The 20,775-nt window shown below is 60.3% G+C and overlaps 2 protein-coding genes across 2 annotated transcripts; both read right to left on the bottom strand.

The window, feature by feature from the left end:
* Positions 1-478: 478 nt before the first annotated feature.
* Positions 479-3,432, bottom strand: LOC128062145 (glutathione S-transferase theta-1-like). The gene is made up of 5 exons (XM_052654484.1): positions 3,360-3,432; positions 3,153-3,240; positions 2,019-2,163; positions 751-900; positions 479-670 (listed from the first exon to the last, which is right to left on the bottom strand). Exons 1-5 carry the CDS (start codon positions 3,430-3,432, stop codon positions 479-481), a joined length of 648 nt encoding a protein of 215 aa, XP_052510444.1.
* A 15,776-nt stretch (positions 3,433-19,208) lies between these two features.
* On the bottom strand, positions 19,209-20,073 carry MIF (macrophage migration inhibitory factor). The gene is made up of 3 exons (XM_052654933.1): positions 19,850-20,073; positions 19,466-19,638; positions 19,209-19,383 (listed from the first exon to the last, which is right to left on the bottom strand). Exons 1-3 carry the CDS (start codon positions 19,955-19,957, stop codon positions 19,317-19,319), a joined length of 348 nt encoding a protein of 115 aa, XP_052510893.1. The 5' UTR covers positions 19,958-20,073; the 3' UTR covers positions 19,209-19,316.
* Between the last annotated feature and the right edge of the window lie 702 nt (positions 20,074-20,775).

Below are 20,775 nucleotides of genomic sequence, written 5' to 3'. Positions count from 1 at the left end.
GCCCGTGTCTGAGAGGGGCTTCAGTGTAGGAACTCCTGGGGCCAGGCCTTTACGGCAGAAAGTGACCAAAGGGGTATTATAGGTTCCAGAAGCAGTGGGGGGGGGGGCGCGGGGTGTCTAGCCTGAACTGTGGCTAGAAATGGGCGCAGAGAAAGAAACCAGAAGCTGGTGGGTTGTCAGGGCACTGGGTGACACCAGCGGGGACTCAAGCGGTCACAGAGGAGCTCAGAAGCTTCCAGCCTGGATTGGGACCAGCCATGCCCGAGAGCCAGGCACCTGGACCCAGCACCCAGAGGCAGAGGAGGGTCACGCGGGAGGCCTGAGTGCTGCTGTCTCTGAGCTGCTCGACTTGGGGAGATTCCCAGACCGTTTAGAAACCGGGAGAGCCCACTGACTAGAGCAGAGCAAGGCTGGAGGCTAGTGACGGGCACACAGCACGCTTACTGCAGCCCGCAAACCACAGGGGCATGGCCGGCCCTCAGCGGAGCTGCTCCTTCACCTGCTGCGCCAGCTTCTGGGCCATCTGGGGGTCCCCCTGGGTCTCCTGAGGCTGGAGCACACACCTGTGGGCCTCCTGGACGAGCTCGGGGCCCAGGGCAGCCTCCACATGGGCCTGCCACGCCGCAAGCCGGGGCCAGTCTCGGAAGAGGTTACAGCCGACGGCAGCGGGCTGGGGAAACAGGGCAGCTGGGGCTTGGGCTCAGCCTGCGCCCATAGCACCCCCGGGGCAAGTGTGCAGGAGAACCTCACCTGCATCAGCTCCGTGAATGCCATCAGATCCTCCAGGGAGACCTGCCCAGGGGCCAGGAAGGGCCTGGCTGCCAGGAGCTCCTGATCGAGGTGTCCCAGAGCGGGCGTCAGCTTCCCCAGCAGCTGCTCCACCTGCACAGCATCCACGGGCTGCCAGGAGAAGAGGGGCAGGAGACACTGGGCCAAGAAGAGGGGAGGCGGCTTATCTCCGGGCCCTGGAAGCCTCCCAGCTCTTTTCCACCCCTCCCTTGGCAGCTACTTATCAGTGAGGCCCTCTGGGGCTTTGTGTTCAGGATTCCAAGGTTTCATTCAGGCTCTGAGAAAAGCTATGCATTTTCACTCCATCTCTGGCAAGTTGGATACTGAAAGGCCAGAAAGATGCTGGCAGTACTCTTAAATGAACGCATTGGTATTTCTGAGACTGGTGACTGGGTGGAGAGGGTTTAACCCACACTGTGGAGCTGTCTGAAACTGCCAATAAGACAGAATAATAATACACCAAGATAAGATCCAAAGGACATATAATAGTGACGCTGCTCTGTGTGGAAAGGACATAATGAAACGTCATAAATTAGTGATGTCTGCCTGGGGAAGAAGACAGGACCCCCCGGGGGTCCTCAGTTCAGTTCCGTCTCTCAGTCGTGTCCAACTCTTTGCAACCCCATGAATCGCAGCACGCCAGGCCTCCCTGTCCATCACCAACTCCCGGAGTTCACTCAGACTCACGTCCATCGAGTCCGTGATGCCATCCAGCCATCTCATCCTCTGTCGTCCCCTTCTCCTCCCGCCTTCAATCTTTCCCAGCATCAGGGTCTTTTCCAGTGAGTCAGCTCTTCGCATGAGGTGGCCAAAGTACTGGAGTTTCAGCTTCAGCATCCGTCCTTCCAGTGAATATTCAGGACTGATTGCCTTTAGGATGGACTGGTTGTATCTCCTTGCTGTCCAAGGGACTCTCAAGAGTCTTCTCCAACACCACAGTTCAAAAGCACCAATTATTTGGCGCTCAACTTTCTTTATAGTCCAACTCTCACATCAATCCATGACCACTGGAAAAACCATAGCTTTGACTAGACGGACCTTTGTTGGCAAAGTAACGTCTCTCCTTATTAAGATGCTGTCTAGGTTGGTCGTAACTTTTCTTCCGAGGAGCAAGCGTCTCCTTGGAAGAGCAGCTTTCAGGACTGCAGCCACCAGCCACAGTGATTTTGGAGCCAAAAAAAACAGCTCCTGCCCAAGCCTGCAGGCTGCGGCACGGAGGCTCACCTCACGCAGGTCGCTGTTGGTGGCGGGCTGCTGGATGGCCGTGTGCTGCCAGGCCAGCACTCATCCACACGGGCGCGGGCCTGCAGTTTGGGCAGGTACCGGCGTGCCTCCATCTGGTATTTGCGGCTCAGGTATAAAAGGATGGCCACACTGCTGGCAGGGGGCGTCAGAGATCTCCCTGCCATGATGGCTTCCCCCGCGGCTCAGCCTGCCTGAAGTGTAGAAGACGCGAGTTCAATCCCTGGGTCGGGAAGATCCTCTGGAAGAGGGCATGGCAACCCACTCCAGTATTCTTGCCTGGAGAATCCCATGGACAGAGGAGCTATACTCCATGGGGTCGAAAAGAGTGGGACCAGACTGAAGTGACTTAGGATGCTTAGCACGCCCTGCCACGACTCCAGCCTGTTCTCTGCCTCAGAGCCCAGCTCTCTGGGTCAGGGGCCCTTCTCAGGCGGGTGAGGCAGACCAGCCACGCATGCCTTATTCCTTTCCTGGGCGAGTTATGCCTGGTGTTCAGGGTCTGGGGAAGGGGTTCAGGGGGACCTCAACTCCTTTTTTTTTTTTGGCCACATGGGGGAGTAGCCTGTGGGAGCTTAGTTACTTGACCGGGGGATCGAACTCCAGCCCCCTACAGTGGAAGTGGGGAGTCTTAGCCACCGGACCCCCAGGAAAGTCCCCCACTCCTGAGTGCCTGTAGGCTCTAGGCTAGGTCTCCATCCTCCGACAGGCCCTGGGAGGTGGTTACCTTACTCCCCTGTCTTACAGAAGAGAAGCTGGGGCCCAAGGCTCAGGACCTGCCAGCGGGCAAAGAGTGAGGACAGGGGACTGGCATTCAGAGCGCAGTGAAGCCCCAAGGCTGCCCGGCCCCTGTGACTCTGAAAGGCTGTGCTGGGGCATCTGGGGAGGGGCTCCCCTGGGGCCTCAGGCTTTCCTGGCTGCCTCCAGGCTGTGCAGGCCTAGGGGGTGGCCAGCATGCCCTCCGCTCTGAAGCTCCCAGATTTAGCCCCAAAGCAGCCCCCTGGTCCAGGTCCCTGCCCTCTGAGCTGGACTAGCTCAAAAGAGGAAGGGACTGCAGGAAAGATTTCCAGCCTTCTGTCTGCCTCCAGGCAACGATGAGCCTCACACGCAGGGCGCCTTACCTCTCAGCCAGCAGGAAGTCCCCATCCCTGAGGGCAGGCACCTTCCCCGCGGGGTTCACCTCCAGGAATTCGGGGTTCAGGTGCTCCCCTGGGGGAGAGGGGAGCAGAGAGAGTGCAGCAGAGGCTCAGTGCAGGGTCTGGCCCCCGGGTACCCCCTCCACGGAGCCCACCTGGTTCTGCTCACCCCGTGGTGCCAGCTCCACAGGCCATTCTTCCTGGTGAAAATGTAGATTGCATGGCAGGGGGGCAAGTACAGGTCTAGAAAGAGGTCAAGATCCATCCCTGTGCCTCCCTCCTGCCTGCTCGCCACTTGGGTCCGATGCATGGTTCTCCCGAAGCCTACTTCCCCATGACTGGCTGGGCCGCCAGCCAGGACACTGCACCCCCTGGCCTCTGCCCCAGTGAGCATCTGGTCGCTGGATTTTCTTTTTTTTTTTTTAAGTTTTTTTTTGATACAGACCATTTTTAAAGTCTTTATTGAATTTGTTACAATATTGCTTGTGTCTTAGGTTTTAGTCTTTTGACCCAGAGGCATGTGGGATCTTAGCTCCCAGACCAGGGGTCGAACCTACAGGAATTGGAAGGCAAAGTCTTTACCACCGGACCGCCCCCATCCCCTTCCCTGCCATGGTCTGGCGGCTTCACCAACTTCCAGACTCAGCCTGCCTCCAACAAGACTCTTTTCCTGTGCACACAGCACAGGACCAGAAGGCATTTCCTCTTTTCCTTTTCTTTCTTTCTTTCTCATGTGGGGAGCCCTGGAAGACAGCCTCCCCAGCCCCCAACCCGCCCCACCCCACACCACATATAAGAAAATAAGTCACTCCACTGAAAATAGAAATGTGGGCATTTCCCGCATTAGCTGGTCCGATGGCTAAGACTCTGAACTTCCCCTGCAGGGGACACAAGTTTGGTCTCTGGTCCAAAACTAAGATCCCATATGCCCAAGGTGCAGCCAAAAAAAAGAAAATAGAAACGTATGCAAGGGAAACTTGAAAGAGTGGTGTGTTCATCTGTGCTGCTTCGGACGCTTAGGGGCCATTCCCTGCCCGTCTATGTTTGGACTCACTGTCGGCCGTAAGGAGCCCTTGACTACAGAGCAGGGCGAAGGCTCCGTGATGACTGAACACCGTGCAGTGTGGGCTCTGGAGGCCCTGCTGGGCTTCAGCCGCGGAGGAAGAAGTTGTTCAGCCACTCAGTCGTGTCCGACTCTTTGCGACCTTGTGGATGGCGGCATGCCAGGCTACCCTGTCTTTCACCATCTCCACAAACGACAGGAAGAGGCCACAGGAGAGGACATGCAAGAAAAGCCCCCAGGTGTACTCCTAAAAATGTAAATCTCCAGTAAAACCGGCCTGAGAATCTATCGGTAAGAAAAAAAAGTGATGGAAGAGAAAACTGGGCAAAAGACGTGAACTTTTTTCACATAGCAATTTCATCTCCTGGTTTTAAGAAAATGAAAGAAAAGTCAGTGTTTTTCTTGCATTTGCTGTTTTTCAAGTTCAGTTCAGTTCAGTCGCTCAGTCGTGTCTGACTCTTTGGGACCCCATGAATTGCAGCACGCCAGGCCTCCCTGTTCATCACCATCTCCTGGAGTTCACTCAGACTCACGTCCATTGAGTCTGTGATGCCATCCAGCCATCTCATCCTGGGTCGTCCCCTTTTCCTCCTGCCCCCAATCCCTCCCAGCATCAGAGTCTTTCAAGTATCTGACTCAAAATAGTCAACATGCCAGAGCAGCATGTTTGGGGGTGGCTGTCCTGACCTCCTTCAATTATAAACAGGAATCAAATGGCAAACACCAGATTCCTGAGCGTGGAAGCGCCCTGAGAGCTTCACTTAAGCCTGACCCACGTCGTCGGGGATGAGCAAGTATTTGTACCGTATTCTCTTTAATAAAGCAGAGACATCACTTTGCCAACAAAAGTCCGTCTAGTCAAAGCTACGGTTTTTCCAGTAGTCATGTATGGATATGAGAGTTGGACTATAAAGAAAGCTGAGCGCTGAAGAATTGATGCTTTTGAACCGTGGTGTTGGAGAAGACTCGAGTCCCTTGAACTGCAAGAAATCAAACCAGTCCATCCGAAAGGAAATCAGTCCTGAATATTCATTGGAAGGACTGAGGCTGAAGCTGAAGCTCCAACACTCTGGCCACCTCATGGGAAGAGCTGACTCATTTGAAAAGACTCTGATGCTGGGAGGGATTGAAGGCGGGAGGAGAAGGGGACTACAGAGGATGAGATGGTTGGATGGCATCGCCGACTTGAGGGACATGAGTTAGAGTAAACTCTGGGAGTTGGTGACGGACAGGGAGGCCTGGCGTGCTCCAGTCCATGATGTCGCAGAGCTGCACACGCCTTAGCGACTGAACAACAACGTATTAACAAGAAAGGTCACTGCAGAACCAAAAATGACGTCAGATAATCCTTCTCCTGGACGTGAGCCTCATGCCGCCCCTTAGCCGCATCTTACCAGACCTCACTCTGCCCCGCGGGCAGGTGCGGCCAGGGCAGGGGTTCCGGAACCGCCTGGACCGCGGTCGCCTTCGGTCCCGCCGCGCCCTGCCGCGCGGAGTACGCCGGGAGCTGCCAGCTTCGCCCCGCCCCTCAGAGCACCGCCCCTCAGAGCACCGCCCCTCAGAGCACCGCCCCTCAGAGCCCCGCCCCTCAGAGCCCCGCCCCTCAGAGCCCCGCCCCTCAGAGCCCCGCCCCTCAGAGCCCCGCCCCTCAGAGCCCCGCCCCTCAGAGCCCCGCCCCTCAGAGCCCCGCCCCTCAGAGCCCCGCCCCTCAGAGCCCCGCCCCTCAGAGCACCGCCCCTCAGAGCACCGCCCCTCAGAGCACCGCCCCTCAGAGCACCGCCCCTCAGAGCACCGCCCCTCAGAGCACCGCCCCGCGCGCCAAGCACGCCGGGAGTGGGCCGGCGCACCGCCTCGCGGGCTGCTCGGCGCGCGGAGCTTGCCGGGAGAGAGGGATGTGGGTGGGTTGCCCTGGCGACGGGCGGCTGGGCGCGCGCTGGGCCGTTGGAGTCCCGAGACCCGAGCGGCCGCTGCGCGCGGGGCTTTCGAGGGCTGCGGGTGGTGCGGTTACTGCCCGGCGGCGGCCAAGCCCGGAAGGAGAGGGCGGGAAAAACCACACGGGAGCGAGGCGTAGAAGCGGAAGAGAGGGGCCTGGGGCGAAGGGAGGGAGTGCGGCGTCTCAGGCCGTGTCGAGTGAGGGGAGCTGTGCAGGGTGTCCCAGAGCGAGGGGAGGAAGAGGAGGGGAGACGAGCTCGGAAGGTGCAGGGCAACGGAGAAGAAGGAAGAAACGGCGGGGCGGGCCTCCGGGCAAGGCAGGTTTCGCGGAGTCACATCACTGAGCAAACTGTAGGAGACCCGATTTCACAGCGTCATCATGCCCCAGCCAGAGACGCCCTATCACCGAGCACACCGTGGCAGACCCGTACTCAGTGTTGGAAAGAGAATATATTTACGCACACGACAGAGGAGGGACAGAATGGTCAGGGAAAGGGGAGCGGGCAGGTCGGACACCGGAGTCTAGACGCCGGTTGTGGAGCAGGGAGGGTCCTCGTGGATTGCTTGCACGTGTGGTTGGAAGTCTGAACACAGCCCTTTCTGGCGCCTAGAGATCTAACCGCCTTGACTTCCCTCTGCCTGTGAGAGATTTATCTTTGGGTTAAGCAGGGGAAAGAGGAAGGGACAAGATGCCCAGTAGGGATTGCAAGGAAGGAATGCCAATGGGAGGAAAGGGGAGAGAGCACCATGAAGTCCATCCTGGTGAGAACTAGGCACTGGTTTTAAGAGAACTCCATGTCCTGACGCCCAGTCCCATTTTGCAGCTTCTGAGTGAGGTGGACCAAGTTAAGACTAGGGGCTCTGCACAAGAACCCTTTCGGTAATTCTTGTCAATAGGAGACTTCACAGGGGACCCCACCCACCCACCCACCATCTTGTTGAGGCTCCATTCATCCTTTGCCCGGGTACCTTGAGGTCCCAGCTCATTTCCCTCAGGGAGGACCTTGGTGGTCTTCTGATAGAACCTGCTGTGACCTTAGGTGAACGGCCCCTGTGGGCGAAGGGGGGAACGCACATTATAGAGAACATCACAGATTGTTGAGTTCCCCAAAGTTTTCTGAGGCCGCCTTGTCATCTGTAAAACAATTGCAGCTCTCCCCTCTCCAGAGGTGGTTATATGGAGACCTAGTGAGACCCTGCAAGTGCTTTTAGAGGGTGTGGGCCCTCTAATGCAAGGATGAGTTACTTGAAAGGCCAGTCCATGTGGCTTGTGGAGCCACTGGGGGAAGGAAGGGGCTGGAGCCCGCTGCCACCACTGGCTAGCCGGGCCAGGTCAGCTTAATGTGTAGGCCCTCATGTACCCCCATTCCCCCTGGCCCTGCTTTGGGCCCAGAGACCTGGATTTAAATCCTGGACCTGTCACTTACTAGCTGAGTGATCTTGGGCAAGACATTTTGGCTTTCCTGCTTAAGTAGGACAAAGCTGGCCTGTGAATGAAACCATAGAAACCAAGGCATTTCTGGTTCCAGAAGGAGGCTGCTGTGGCTGGGGAGGGCCCTGGCAGGGAATCTGTTAGAGACCGTTATTTTGTCACCGACTGGAATGGCCTTGGGACAGAGCACAGCTGTCTGCCTCACCCTGCCTGTCATGCTGTCTTTCTCAACCCTGTCACCCCCTTCTGCCTTAATGTTGGCCTTGGCCTCAGTTTCCTGCTGTGTTGACGTGGGGATAGGGATTCCTGCAGAAACCAGTAAGCTTGGGATAAGGAAGCTCTCAGGTCACGCTACAGTTTACACGCATTAGGTGGGGGTATTCAGTCCTGAAGAGCAGCTGGTGCCCCAGCAGGAGAAAAGAGCCCTGAACAGCCCACCGGGGAGCCAGTAAGGGTCCCACCCGTGAACACTGGGGAACTTTGAGTCTTGAGTGAAGAGTTGGTTGGAAAAGGAAGCTGAACAGAAAAACTGGGTCGTTGTCAACACATTCAAAATGATAAACAACCTTTACATAAATAAATACATATATGTGTGTAAAGCAATTATCTAGATTGAGAAGTTACAAACTTTAAAAATGAGGACCACAGACATCACAAACTCAAGCAAAATCCCCTGACGTTTTTCTTAATTGCCAGACATACCTTCTCCTTTCAAATACTCCCTCTTCCCCCTATATTTTTTGACTGCAGACTCTGATTCACCTTTCATTTTGACCATGATTTTATGTTTCCTGCAGGGAACAGGGGATTCCCCCACCTCTCCTTCAGCAGTAAGCGTGTCCCCAGAAGCCATTTATGTGCCAAAGCAGCAGACACAAGAGTGACTTCAAAGCACATGGACATATCCCACTCCACCCATACATTAGTGATCCACCACCTTTACCTTCCCCCGTAGCCACACCCCAAGTGCCCCTGACTACTCCCACGGGGGATGTGTAACAGGAGGGAGCGGCTCTGAGCGATGGCAGCTGTTGGCGGGGCCGGAGTTCAAGGGAAGATGGGCGGGCACCTTTGCACTGCCAAGCCACCGGTTCCCTCTAATTTTGCCTCGTTCCTTTCGTGGGGTCACACCTGCTCCTCCTCCTGCCCCCTCCGCCGCTGTCCTCCAGCACACACAGGGAAGTTCCTGGGTTTGTGGGCGCCCCCCCAAAGCCCTCCTCTGGACAAGGGGAGGGTCCTTGGCCCTGAGCAGAGTTCTCCTGGGGGCCCTCCCCACCCTGTCCACACGCAGCTTTGGTCAAGCTGATCCTTGCGCCGCAGGCCGCTTCCTGAGGAACAGAAGGGTGGGAGGACCTGGTCAGGTCCCAGGCCAGCTGCCCTTAACCTGTCTGTCCACTGACAGGCCGGGTTTGCGGGGAGATGCGGGAGGGGAAGGGTAGAAGAAGACAACTGGGAAGAAAGGCGAGTGGGCCTTGGCTGGGGCGGAGGGGGGGCCGGGGGAGGGCGGTGGGGTGGGAACAGGCGCCGGTCCTCTCGCTGACGTGCTGTGTGACACTGGGGAGGCCGCCTGCGTTACCTCTCTGGGCCTCAGTTTCCCCTTGAAAGTAAGGTTGCTAGTCCCTCCCTCGCAGGGTTGTTGTGAGGATAACACGAGGTAGCGTCGAGGGAAATTGCTTTGGAGATTGGGAAAGGTCACTCGCGCTGCAGAGCCTCTGGCTAAGGGGGACAGGAGCCCCGGAGGGCCCCAGACCCAGGCCCCAGAGGCCTTGCCTGGGAGGGGAAGCGCTCGGGCCTTAACTCAAGGCTGACCCTGCCTTAGGTGGAGCAGCAGCTGTGCTGCCCACCAGAGCCCTGGCCCGAGCTCGGGGGCAGGGGGGCGGCTCCCCAGGCTGCAGAAAAAGCCTGGAAAACAGAGGGGCTGCTGTAGGGGCATAGCCCTGGGGCTGTAGGGGCATAGCCCTGGGGCTGCAGAGGCTGGGGGGCCCGACAGTCGGCACAGCAGCGATCGGGCAGCCGTGGGGCCCGGCCGGGCCGTGAGGAGCAGGGGGCCACCTCCACAGGGGGCAGCGGGGTGGGGCTGGTGGGCCCCAGTGGGGTGGGCACAGGGCCGGCTTGCTGCCCCCCCCACAATGGATGGTCTTCCGCACCTGGTACCTGGCGCTAGCCCCTCTGATCCCGCCCTGCTCCCTGTCGCCTCCGCGACCTGAACACATTCTGCCTCTGTCGGTGTGTGCAGAGAGACCCCTTTAAGAAACCAAACAAGCTGACTTGAAGTGATAGTTTGGGGTTCGTCTCCAGCAGAGAAAACGGGTGACAACGGGTTGAGGGGGCGACAGTGGTCAGAGGGGCTGTGCAGCATGGAAGAGGGGGAGGAGGCGGCCGGGGGTGGGGGGCCATGGCAAGGCAGCGGGAGGACCGGTCAGCAGCCGGCCTGGGGCCTGGGGCGCTGCCCAGAGACCCTCACCTGCCGGGCACTTTGCTCCGCTTCACTCGCAACGGGAGTAAGGAGGGCCGCGGGCACCCGCGCAGCAGGGCAGGCCAGGTCCCCAGAGAGGCTGAGGGAGCCGGATGGAAGATGCCCCCTTTGTCCTCCCAAGTTCATGGGTCAGCGATGCGGCTGCTGCTCCCCAAACAGAGTGGCAGGCTGGACGCGATGGGAAGCCAGGGGCCACCGGGCGCCTCAGCTGTTTCCCAGGGATGGGGGCAGGCCCCAAATCTACTCATCCCCCTATGGGGGGGGTTTATAGAACCTCCCACATCAGCCGCCTCACGATGGGCTGGAACCCACATCAGTGAACTCTCAGGACACCTTGGACCCCAGACCCAGAACTCTCTCCCTCCCCTTTCCCATCCTGAATTAGGTCCAACCTCCGAGTCCAAATTTGGCTCAGAGGTTCTGCAAGGAGATAAAACAACAGAGATGCTCCCAATAAAGGGTCAGCCTAGAAACTGACCCTCTGTCCTGAGTTTCCTAGGGTGAAATGCAAATCAAAAAAATTAAATTATTTTGCCCTTTTGGGTTAAAGTTCAAAGAAAGAAAAATGGAAAATCTAAGGTCAGGGGGATTAAAGCCCAAAGCCTTTCCCAGGGAGCCTGGTGGCCAGGTGCTCCCTGTCCAGGGATGGTGCTGCCCAGCCACCCGCAGGGCTCCCGGACCTTCTCCACACCTCCGCATGGTCCCAGCCTGTCGCGTGTGCCCCGCCCGCCACCTGCAGACTGCTCGTGGCCTCAGAATCTGCAGTGCTGAGCCCCGTGTGGACCCCTCTTCCCGCTGGCTCCAGGTCTGGGTGGAAATGGATAGAGAGTGGGCAGGAAGGAGCATGCCGGCCCAGCCCCACCCCTGGGGGTCCTGCCCCAGCAGAGGGTGAGCTTAGCCTCGCGGGCACGCACGGGGCCAGGCCTGGAGGCTCTCTGCCTTCCGCCTCCTCTGAGTCCATCTGAGCCACTCCTGCGGGCTCATAAACCCTACCCCGTGGGCGGCCCAGCCTTCGGAGCTCATTTGTGATAACTTCCTCCTTCCAAATGTTCGGAACCTTGTACTTGCCGTTTCCCTCTGGCCACCCCTGACTGAACTCTGCCTAGTGTCCATCGTCTGGCCCAGAGCGGGTTCCCGCGCCGAGGGCAGGGCACGTGGGGGCTATCATCCAGCGGGGCCGCCCGGCCGGCTCCTCACCGCACAGAGGCCGGCCACTTCTGCTGGATCCAGGGCCTCCCCTCCTCCTGGCCCTTTCTCGTGGCTTCCTGGCCCAGACATTTAAGCATTTCTGACATATTCCTCTAGGTGTTGTCCCTTGGGCTCTCCCAGGCAAGAGAAAGAAACACTGCTGAGGCCAGCGTGGTCACAGCATCCGCCGCTGAAACAGCCCCAGGGCTCCACTCCCTGCCGCCGCCAGCTCCTCGGGCCGGCCTCCAGCCAGGCCTGCCCGAGGCCTCACCCCCATGTTGGGACCCCTCCCCTAGTCTTGGTAGCCCATCCCATGCTCCCAGAGCTTCTCAGGCTCGGTGCCCCTGTCCGAGAGCTTGCCCAGCTTGCCCGGCTCCTCCTCAGCCTCTCTTTCAGAGGTCCCGTCCGCCGGCGTGTTGTGCTGCCCGGCTCCAGGGGGCCGGCCGCGTACCCAGCTTCAGCCCTGGGCCCCCGCCCCCAGGGAGCGCCTCTGGCCCAGGTGCTCTGTGGGCCTGGCTGCTCACTGCCTTGCGTCTCTGCCCAGCCTGTCTCTGACTGTCCCAGCCTGTCCTCATGTTCCTTTGGGGACACCCCTCTTTCTCCTTCTTTCGCTGCTCCTGTTTTGAGCGTGAGACCGGGGCGGGCTTTGCAAACCATCCTGTCCCGCCACCCCCCGCACAGCCCACCAGCTCCCGAGCGGCCCCTCTGCTTGCTGTGCCAGCCTCTGGTGGGCAGTGACCTCCTGAGTTGTTTTTCTGTCTCAGCCCCTCTTCTCTGCCGGTGATGTTGCTGTGAGTTCCCACTGGTGGGCTGGCTGGGCTCCCCGCCCCAGGGACCAGACCTCACCCAGGAATGTTCTAGAAGGTGTAGGCGAGCCCTCCATGGCCCCTCTTCTGATGGCAAACTCAAGGGGCCAGCACCTCCCTGTTAAACTGACCCTGGAGAACCCCACCCCCACCCAGAAGGGTGAAGCTCTCTGGAGCCCCAGTGAGGCCTCCAACGGCTCACAAACCCACCCACCCACGAGCACCCCTCCCCCCATCAAAGACCTCACAGCCTGGGTGTCAGCTAAGGCACCGCCAAGGTGTGGCCCGCACCCAGCCCCCGAGGCCCGTGGCACCCATCCCCACAGCCTCAGACCTCACCTGGGCTCCTGTGTGGGGTCCACTGGGGTCCACTCAAAGCTTGACGCCAGTGTGCAAGGTGGTGGGCTCGAGGGGCCTGTGTAGACCACTGCTTTCTTCCAATTCCATTTTGGGGGGCTTTGGCCATAGTGTGGGGGTCCCAGCACATGCCACAAAGCGGGCTGAGCACACGGAGCCCAGAGGGTCACGCCAGCAGGTGGAGGCGGGCGGTGGGGGGTTGCTGTGGGATAGACGCACCCCGAAGGGACCACCCCACCTCTGCAGGCCTGTGGCGGCTGGGCGCTCAGGGAGGCCAGGGCTAGGCTTGGGAGGAGGCAGCCAGGGGGCAGCCCTTGCCAGGCAAGGCCTCCGCAGGGTGGGGGCCGGAGGGTCACCAGCATGGCACGTGGCGGTCTTCGTGGCCTTCCCCGGCTTCCCTTCCGTGGATGTGCAGGGGGTGGCCACACAGACCGCCGAGTATAGCATACACACAGCCAAATGCATAGCACCTGAGCAGGCGCAACGCAGATGCTCGTAACAAGAGTGAGAGACGATGTCGCCACAGCTTCCGCGCGGCGGGCCGGCCCGCTGTCCCTGGGAGGGGCAGCCTGGCCCGGCCTTCCTCAGGGTCCGAGCGCCTCACCGGGGGTCGGAACAAGCTGGTTGCAGCTCACTGGCTGGGAACTGTAAGCTCCCGAAAGGGCCGGGTCCGAGGTGGCGCGTGTCCCTGCGGCTCGCCCACGGCGCTGCCCGGCCGTACGTGCTGGGTGCCAGGAATGTGCCGCGCTTTATTTATCCATGCCCTTCTCGATGGCTGTTGGGTGGTCTCCGGGTTTCTGTGGGGTCTGGGCGGGGAGCTGCAGGGGCTTCATCACCGCCGCCAGGACGGGTAGGGGTGGCAGCTTGTGGTGCCTTAACTGCCTTCCTCTCATCTTTAGGCCGAACATCTTTCCCACTTGATATTCCGTTTGTGAAGAGGCTTATAAAGTCCTTTGCTAATTTTTTATTGGTTTGTCTGTCACCAATTTGTAGCACGGTTTTTTGGGTTTTTTTGATATCTGAACGTGAACCTCTCACCGCACGTCTTTTGACTCGTCGTGAGATCTTACTAATAAGATCAAATGTGTCCCGCTTCCCTTAGTCATCTGTGCTTTCTGCACCTCACTGAAGAAGTCATGAAGGTGATATGCTCTTCTGTGACCTTTGTGTCTTTAATTCACTGTTTGTTTTCTTGCGTGTGGAGGCCCTGGTGGTCGCTGACCCGGGGTTCTTGCACACGGATTTTGTTCCCTTCTGCCTGACCCTGCATTGGGCCCACACGTGTGTGCAGATGTCTGCCCTGCGCTGATTCACTTCGCCTCACTTATGGCGCTTGATAAGAAATCTTGGCATCGAAGCAGGTCCCTCGCCTTGAAAATGTTTTGGCTCCTCCTGACCCTTTGGATTCTCATAGACGTTAGAATTTGGTGATCAAATCCCACCCCAAGTCTGTGGGAATTTCTACTGGGACTGTGTGGAATCGTGGGGCAGACTGGGGGAAAGTGAAGAGACTATGGGGCCCTTCAGTGGCCCCCCTGGGTGTTCGTTTTCCCTGTGGAGTTCAGCGCATCTCGGCTTCCTTCCCTGATGCGAGCGATGAGCTCAGCAATTGTTGCTTGTCTCCCTCCTCCCCACCTCTCATCTTGCCTTCTCTGCGTGTTTGAAGTCACATTCGGTGTGGTATCTGTGAAGTCACAGCCTGTTCTGGAAAGTGTTTTTGCACCAACATTCACTATACCTCAGCGTTCTTTATTTTGCTTGTCTGGTAAACGTGGGTTGTTGACGTAACAGGACAAGGGCTGTGACTGCCCTTCCTGTCCTCTTTACCTCACCACCATCATCAGGCCCCTTACCCTTATCTACACGCGGGATGGCGGTGGAACCTGGGCTTGCCTGTCGGGTTCGTCGCCGTGTTTTGTTCCGACTGGCAGCCAGCCACTCAGCAAGGAATCAGCCCTTCATGGAAGGTTTTGCTTTTGCAGACTCCCTTCCAGAACCCTCGTGAGCGCTCAGCTCTCGTGGTGCTTTGCTGTTGGTGGGGGAGAGGCCTGGGCTCTTTGCTGCTGTCTGACGCACCGCCTGGACCCCGCTGCTTCCTGGGGGGCAGGGCCGCCTGGGCAGCCCCGCCCCAAACGCTGGCACTGGCAGGCAGGGTCACTCGTGTTCTCTGAAGCCATGCGCCTCCCTGGAGGGGGTCTGGTACCTGCCCCTTCCCCTCAGACCCACTTCTGGGGCGGAATACTGGGGGCTCACTCGAACTTTATAGGCTTGAAACCCAAAGGGTCTTTTCACTTCTCCCTGAACAAGGACAATACGGGCTTATTTTAGAATCAAGAGAAGTATCCTCCAAATTATCAGAGAGCAAAAGAGGAGAGACTCGCTCCCTGAAGCTGGGCTTCTCCTGGGGAAACACTGGCAGACCCTGCAGAGTCCACGCCATTTTCTCGTGGGCCGCAGTCCTGTTGCCAGACTGCCTGCTAGGGATTGAGCCCTCGCACCCCCGCCCCCGTGTTGGAAGGCTGGACCACCAGGGACGCCCCCGTCACAGTGCTTGTTTGACTGGCCAGGTCTTCTTTTCAGCAAAGCCACAGCGAAATGTGTGCCACCGCTGAGGGTCGTGAGTTAGAGTAACAGTTCAGGCGGGCACCGCCCTGCCGCGCCTCGCTGAGCTAGCAGCGGCAGGGAGAAGGCCTTTGGGGAGGAGGAGGGGGCTGGCTGCCACCAGACGCCCTAACTTACAAGCCAAGTTGGTAGCTGTGGACTTTGGGGAGACACCTCCCCACTGCTGGCAGCGTCACTGAGGCCCGAGAGGGCTTCGTCCCCGTGGCGCTCGGGCCGGCCGAGTTCCGGGCCCGAGCCGGGGAAAACATTTGCAACTCCCAGCAGAGTTAGCTACTCTGATACACGAAGAGCTTGAACACAACAAACCACTCAGTGGGAAAACGGGCTGGAGGACTGCACTCGCTTTCCTGAAAAGGTACCAGGAATGGCCGTTCATGCCCGCCTCATAAGGAGAGAAAACCTTTCCCCACAGGTGGGGAGGCCCCGGGCTGCAGACGCCCCCTCTAGGAGGGACATCTGGTCACAACGTCGATTTTGACCTACTCACCCTGCTAGGGACCTATCCTCCAGATACACCTCCGCAAGCGTGGCCGCCAACAGCACGGAGCTGAGGGCGGAGGGATGGACCGAGGCCAAACAGTCCTGACCAGGGCTGCTTAAGTAGCTGAGCTAGACTTAAAAAAAAAAAAGCAAAGTCAAACTAGCGTTAGAATAGGCTACCATTTGTGGGGGACAAAAGTTGGGGGAGGGGTGTTATGTGTGTGTAAAGATGCCTCTGGAGGCCTTTGTGGAGGGGGTGGCCGCAGGGAGCTTTCTCTTGGGGGATCTTTGGAATACTCTGAGCCCCAGACACATGTCCCCTATTAAAACAAGAGCAGAATTAGGCAAGAAATCCTGTCATGGGGTCGCCCCCACGAGACTTCCCATTTGTAGCTTTGGGATTCGGAGCCCTGTCTGGGGGTGGACCCACGAGAGTACCCTGCTGTCCCTGGCTGGCAGCCAGGGCTCCAGGAGCGAGGGGACACCGCCAGCTTATGGAAAGTGGTCTCTTATTTTCCCCTCTTACACGGGCTTCAAACACAGAAAGGGAGACGCACTCAGTCAACCAGGACGGTGAATCTGGGGGAAGCGGCTGGTGGAGCCTTCCTATGCACCCCCACTCCGCCACCCCACCTTTCCAGCTCATTCTGTAATTCTTGCTGTGAGGCCTGCAGGGCTGGAAGCTGGCTTTGCTCAACTGGAAAGAAGGGCTGAGTGGCAGGAGAGAGCTTCACCAAACCCCATCTTGGGGGCCAGCACCTGGTGTGGAGTGGGGCAAAGTGTCAAGGAGGAGCTCACTGGCCCAGAAACGTTGGTGTCGTCCTGAGCTCTGGGATCCGCAGAGCCCCCCAGATAATATTGAGACCTGAGTGCAGGCGCAGACCCTGCTGGCACCTTCAGCGTCCCTGGCAATCACAGTGCCCATGCTGCTGAGGCTGACGGGGACAGCTCCGCGGCTTGGGGAATACGGAGGAAAGATGTTTGGGGAATTCCTTCATTTCATCGATGGGGAAAACTGAGGCCCAGAAGGGGAGCCGCAAGCACTTGACTCCAGAGCCCCTTGGGTCAGGCTCCCAGGGGAAGCAGGCCTTCAGGCAGGGGTCTCAGGCTGGAGAGAAGGCAGTGGGATGAGCCAGGAGGGAACAAGGGAGGTCTGGGGGGACCTAGGCTGCTAGGCTGTCCAGAGTGGACAAGCCCCGAGTGGCCTCCGGGCTGCTGGCCCCAAAGATCACGGAGCTTGGTGCAGCTGCTCAGAAGGTGCTGGGGACACAGGACCGGGAGGAGCGGCATTCAGGGCCTAGGTTGACGCAGAAGGGCCTTCCTTGGCGTCAAGGCCTCTGGGAGTGCATCCTAGAAGGTGCTGTGCGGGGCTCCTGGGGCTGAGGAGGGGAGGGCATTCAGTGCACGAGGAACGGAGGCGCCAGGCTGCAAACGGGGGCGGAGGGCGGCCGGTCCCCCTGGAGGCCGGGGGTCTTCGCTGGCAAGACAACTGGCAGCACTGGAGCGATGGCGGAGAGCAGGCAGCAGCCGGCGCCCCCACCCCCGTCTGTCCCGCCTCCATGTGATGTGTTCCTTGGAAATGAGTTTCTGCTGCCGGTTCTAAGGCTGCTGGCACCCCTGTTGCCAGGGCAGCTGCTGGCTCTGGGGGCAGGGACGGGCTGTCCGGGGCAGTGGACCCGTGCTTCAGGGTGAGGCGGGGAGTGAGGTCAGGGAGACGGGGATGGCCTGAGCGGGGTGCGGCAGGAACAGTGGTTCCCTCCGGAGAACCCCAGGGTGCAGTGGGCGTGGCCACGGATGTGGGTCCTTGACCAGCCTTGGCCATGCAACACTGCAGCTGACCAGAGGCTCCGGCGGCAAGCCCCACTCCGCTCTCCCAAGTCCTTCCACTCTCCCTGAGACAGCAGGCGCTCAGCCTGGGCCCTCAGACTCCTGCAGCTGGGGAGCCCTGCATGGCCGCAGTGAGAGTCCTAGCTGGGGCAGTGGGGGGTGGGGGGCGTGAGGCAGGACCCCGGGAGGAGGCAGTCTGTCAAGACGCCCCCGAGCCCAGAACCAGGTCCTCAGCTGTGAGATGAGGAAGCTGGATGAGATGCTCTGAGACCCAGATCCCTACTCTCCCTATCACGGGCGCTGGGCCAGGCTGGCGGGAGTTCATACCCAAGTTGGGGACGCTGAGCCAAGCCACAGTACGCCTGCCCCAGCCTGGAGACCTTGAGACTCCCGTTGCCTCTACTGGGGATAGAACGAGGCCGAGGGGAGCCTGAAGACCTCTGTGGGGGGAGAACGACCCCCTCAGACAGGCCACACCCTCTAGACTCCTCCTTTCTAAGGTCCAGACTGTCTCTGCTGTCCTGGAAGTTAAACTCTCCATGGCCAGCAAGCAGACTGGGGGCTGGGGGATGGAGTGCTTCCCCCCTCCCCAGCTATGGTCTGGACTTAAGGAGAGCAGCCCTCAGGTGTGTCCAGGGGAGCAAGCTGGCCCTGGCAGGCTGCCCCAGTGGAAAGTGCCAGTGAACCAGGTTGTTCTGACCTGTCCTCAACTACTGGCCTGGACTAGGCACCTGGAGCTTTCTGCCCCTGCCTGCGGGGAGCCACATGGGCTGGGCCATCGGCAGCCGCCCGAGGGGCCGGAGTGGCCATGTGCATAAAGGGGCCCTTGCCACTGTGGCTCAAAGTCAGGCGTGCTCCTTACTCCCAGCACCAGAGGCCTGCCCAGGCAGTGAAACCCTTCCCCCAGTATCTCAGCTTCCAAAACCAAATTCACTTCAATTCCGTGGAATTTTAAGTCACCTCTCTGGGTGTTCTTGTCTGTCTTAGGGGCTGAGGTTCAGGGCTAGCACGAGTCCATAGGGGAGGCCCCAGAACTGGAGCTGATGAGGCAGGGGGAGGCCGTCTCTGTGCCCACAGCTGAGTGACGGCACCTTTTCTTATCTGGAAGGAGCTGCGGCCAGGCGGGGCCCAAAGGCAACTGGCCTGGCCACAAGGGAGCAAGCCCCTGCACTTGGAGCAGGGATCCTACCCAGGCCAGGAGACCCCAGGCGCACTGGTGCTCCTGACTGTCCCCTCGGCGCCGAGACCTTCCTATCCGACAGGGGCTAACAGCCACCTGGAGGCTCGGACAGCTGCTGTACCCTGAGATCTGAAATGGCATCCAAACCACGAGTTTGTTCTCAAAGGAAACTGTTGTGCCCCAGGGGCCCCGGGGTGGACTGGGCGGCATCGTCAGGAACTCCACCTTCCGGGCTCCTCCCCCGCCACCACACCAGACAATGGTTCCCAAGTTCCAGAACAGGGGGATTTCCCAAATCGCGACACTGAGGCGGGCGGCGGCATCGAGGCAGCGACCCCGACGGAGCCCAGGTTTCTCTCTCCTCCCCTCCGAGCCTCTACTGGGATTCTGACCCCTCCCCCTGTTCCCCCCGCCAGCCCCGACCCACGTGGTGGCTGGGCCTCTGCGGGAGGTCGGGGTGGGGAGGGGGGACGGAGGGTTCTGGATCTGAGTTGGATTCCTGGGTCTGGGTGCAGGCAAGATGCCAACCAAGTGAGGGCCCTCTACTGGGGGCTGAGCCGTGGAAAGCTAGGCTGCAGACTCCGGGGATAACACGTCCCGGCCTCGGTTCCACCTTCACCGGCCCCGCCCTGCACCGATTCCTCTGCAAGCCAAAAAGAGCCGAGGCAGCCGGCGTCTCCACACCGTTTATTGCTCCTTCCAGGGAGGCGGGGTTGGTGGGGGCAGGGCGGGCGGGAAACTCGTGCGCGCCAGGGCTGCGGGCCCTGGGAACCCGTGGCGCGTCCCTCAGGCGAAGGTGGAGCCGTTCCAGCCCACGTTGGCCGCGCTCATGTCGCAGAAGTTGATGTAGATCCTGCGAGGGAGGAAGCGAGGCTGAGCCGGCCGTGCGGGGGCCGCCGGGGCCGCGCGCCCCCCGCCCACCGGCGCCCACGCACCTGTCCGGGCTAATGCGCAGGCGCTCGGTCAGCAGGCCGCACAGCAGCTTGCTGTAGGAGCGGTTCTGCGCGCCGCCGATCTTGCCGATGCTGTGCAGGCTGCAGAGCGCGCAGGGCTCGCTGGAGCCCCCGAAGGTCATGAGCTGGTCTGGGACCACGTGCACCGCGATGTACTGCGGGCGAGGGGCCGCGGTCAGCCGGCTCGCGCGCCCCCGCCGCTCCCGGCCCGGAGCCCCATCCCGGAGCCGCCCGCCTTCCCGGCCCGGGGCCCCATCCCGGAGCCGCCCGCCTTCCCGGCCCGGGGCCCCATCCCGGAGCCGCCCGCCTTCCCGGCCCGGGGCCCCATCCCGGAGCCGCGCTCCCCGCCTGGCCCTCCCCGCAGACCTGCGCCGGCTTGCCCGTGGCCTGCGCCAGCTGCTGCGTGAGCTCGGAGAGGAGCCCGTCCGGCACGGAGGCGCGGGGCACGTTGGTGTTCACCACGAACATCGGCATGACGGCGAGGGACGGCGGGGACCGGCACGCAGGACCCGACGACGCGCGCGCTGAGGCAGCCCGGGAACCTGCGCTACGTGACCGCCGCCCGGCGCCCCGCCCAGCCCCGGCCGACGTGGCCCCGCCTCCCTCGACGTCACCGCCGGCCCCGCCCCCGGGCGGCGGCGCGCTCCCGGCTGGCGCCGTCACCGCCTCTGGCCCCGCGCCGCGTGCAAGCCGCTCTCCGCCGGGCGGCCGGAAGTCGGCCGCTCCCTGGTGTGTCAGCCGTTTGGCTTAGTCACAGGGATGTCTGTGTGATGGGAACAGCGGTTAGCGGGACAGAGGACCCCTGGCCCTCCAGGAGGTCGCAGGCGGAGTCCTTGTGTGTCCGCAGTCTCCAGGGCCACAGTCTTCCGCGCATGCGTGTGTGCGTGTGTGTCTGTGCGTGTGTATGTGTGTCTGTGCGTGTGAGTGATGGAGAGCGGTGGTCATTGCTGCATGTGGGCAGCGCTTGCCACAGCGCGTCGCCATCCAGGGGCCTTCCTGCACCCAGCTCTTGGAGTGGGCGAGATTGCCCGGAGGTGCCCAGAGGCAGTCCGCAAAGCTTCAGTCCACCGGGCTACCTCTCTGCAGCGCTGAAAATGTCAGCTCCTCAGGGAAGCCCACCCCACCAGGTCTTCTGGGGGTGCTGTCTCTCAGAGCCCGGGGGGGAGGTCTCTCTCTGCCACTGTTGGTCAGCTCAGGGCGCACCCCGTAGGTGCCAGGCATATGGGAGACGTGGACTAAATACTGGCTGAATGAAGGAGTGAATGGACTTAGCCCTGACAGGGCAGGAAGAG

This window comes from Budorcas taxicolor, chromosome 17 (assembly GCF_023091745.1).
Source record: "Budorcas taxicolor isolate Tak-1 chromosome 17, Takin1.1, whole genome shotgun sequence".
NCBI classification, from domain to species: Eukaryota; Metazoa; Chordata; class Mammalia; order Artiodactyla; family Bovidae; genus Budorcas; species Budorcas taxicolor.
This window is presented reverse-complemented; position numbering and strand designations above follow the sequence as displayed.

Bases quoted from the DNA above. Each gene is read 5' to 3' on its own strand.
- LOC128062145 (XM_052654484.1), bottom strand. From the start codon at position 3,432: ATGGATCTTGACCTCTTTCTAGACCTGTACTTGCCCCCCTGCCATGCA. The intron at 3,241-3,359 runs GCCTGTGGAGCT...CCTCTCCCCCAG, and splicing joins CATTTTCACCAGGAAGAATG to GGGAGCACCTGAACCCCGAA. The intron at 2,164-3,152 runs GTAAGGCGCCCT...CCCTGCCAGCAG, and splicing joins GACTTCCTGCTGGCTGAGAG to TGTGGCCATCCTTTTATACC.
- MIF (XM_052654933.1), bottom strand. From the start codon at position 19,957: ATGCCGATGTTCGTGGTGAACACCAACGTGCCCCGCGCCTCCGTGCCG. The intron at 19,639-19,849 runs GTCTGCGGGGAG...CCTCGCCCGCAG, and splicing joins CCACGGGCAAGCCGGCGCAG to TACATCGCGGTGCACGTGGT. The intron at 19,384-19,465 runs GTGCGTGGGCGC...CCTCCCTCGCAG, and splicing joins CTGCGCATTAGCCCGGACAG to GATCTACATCAACTTCTGCG.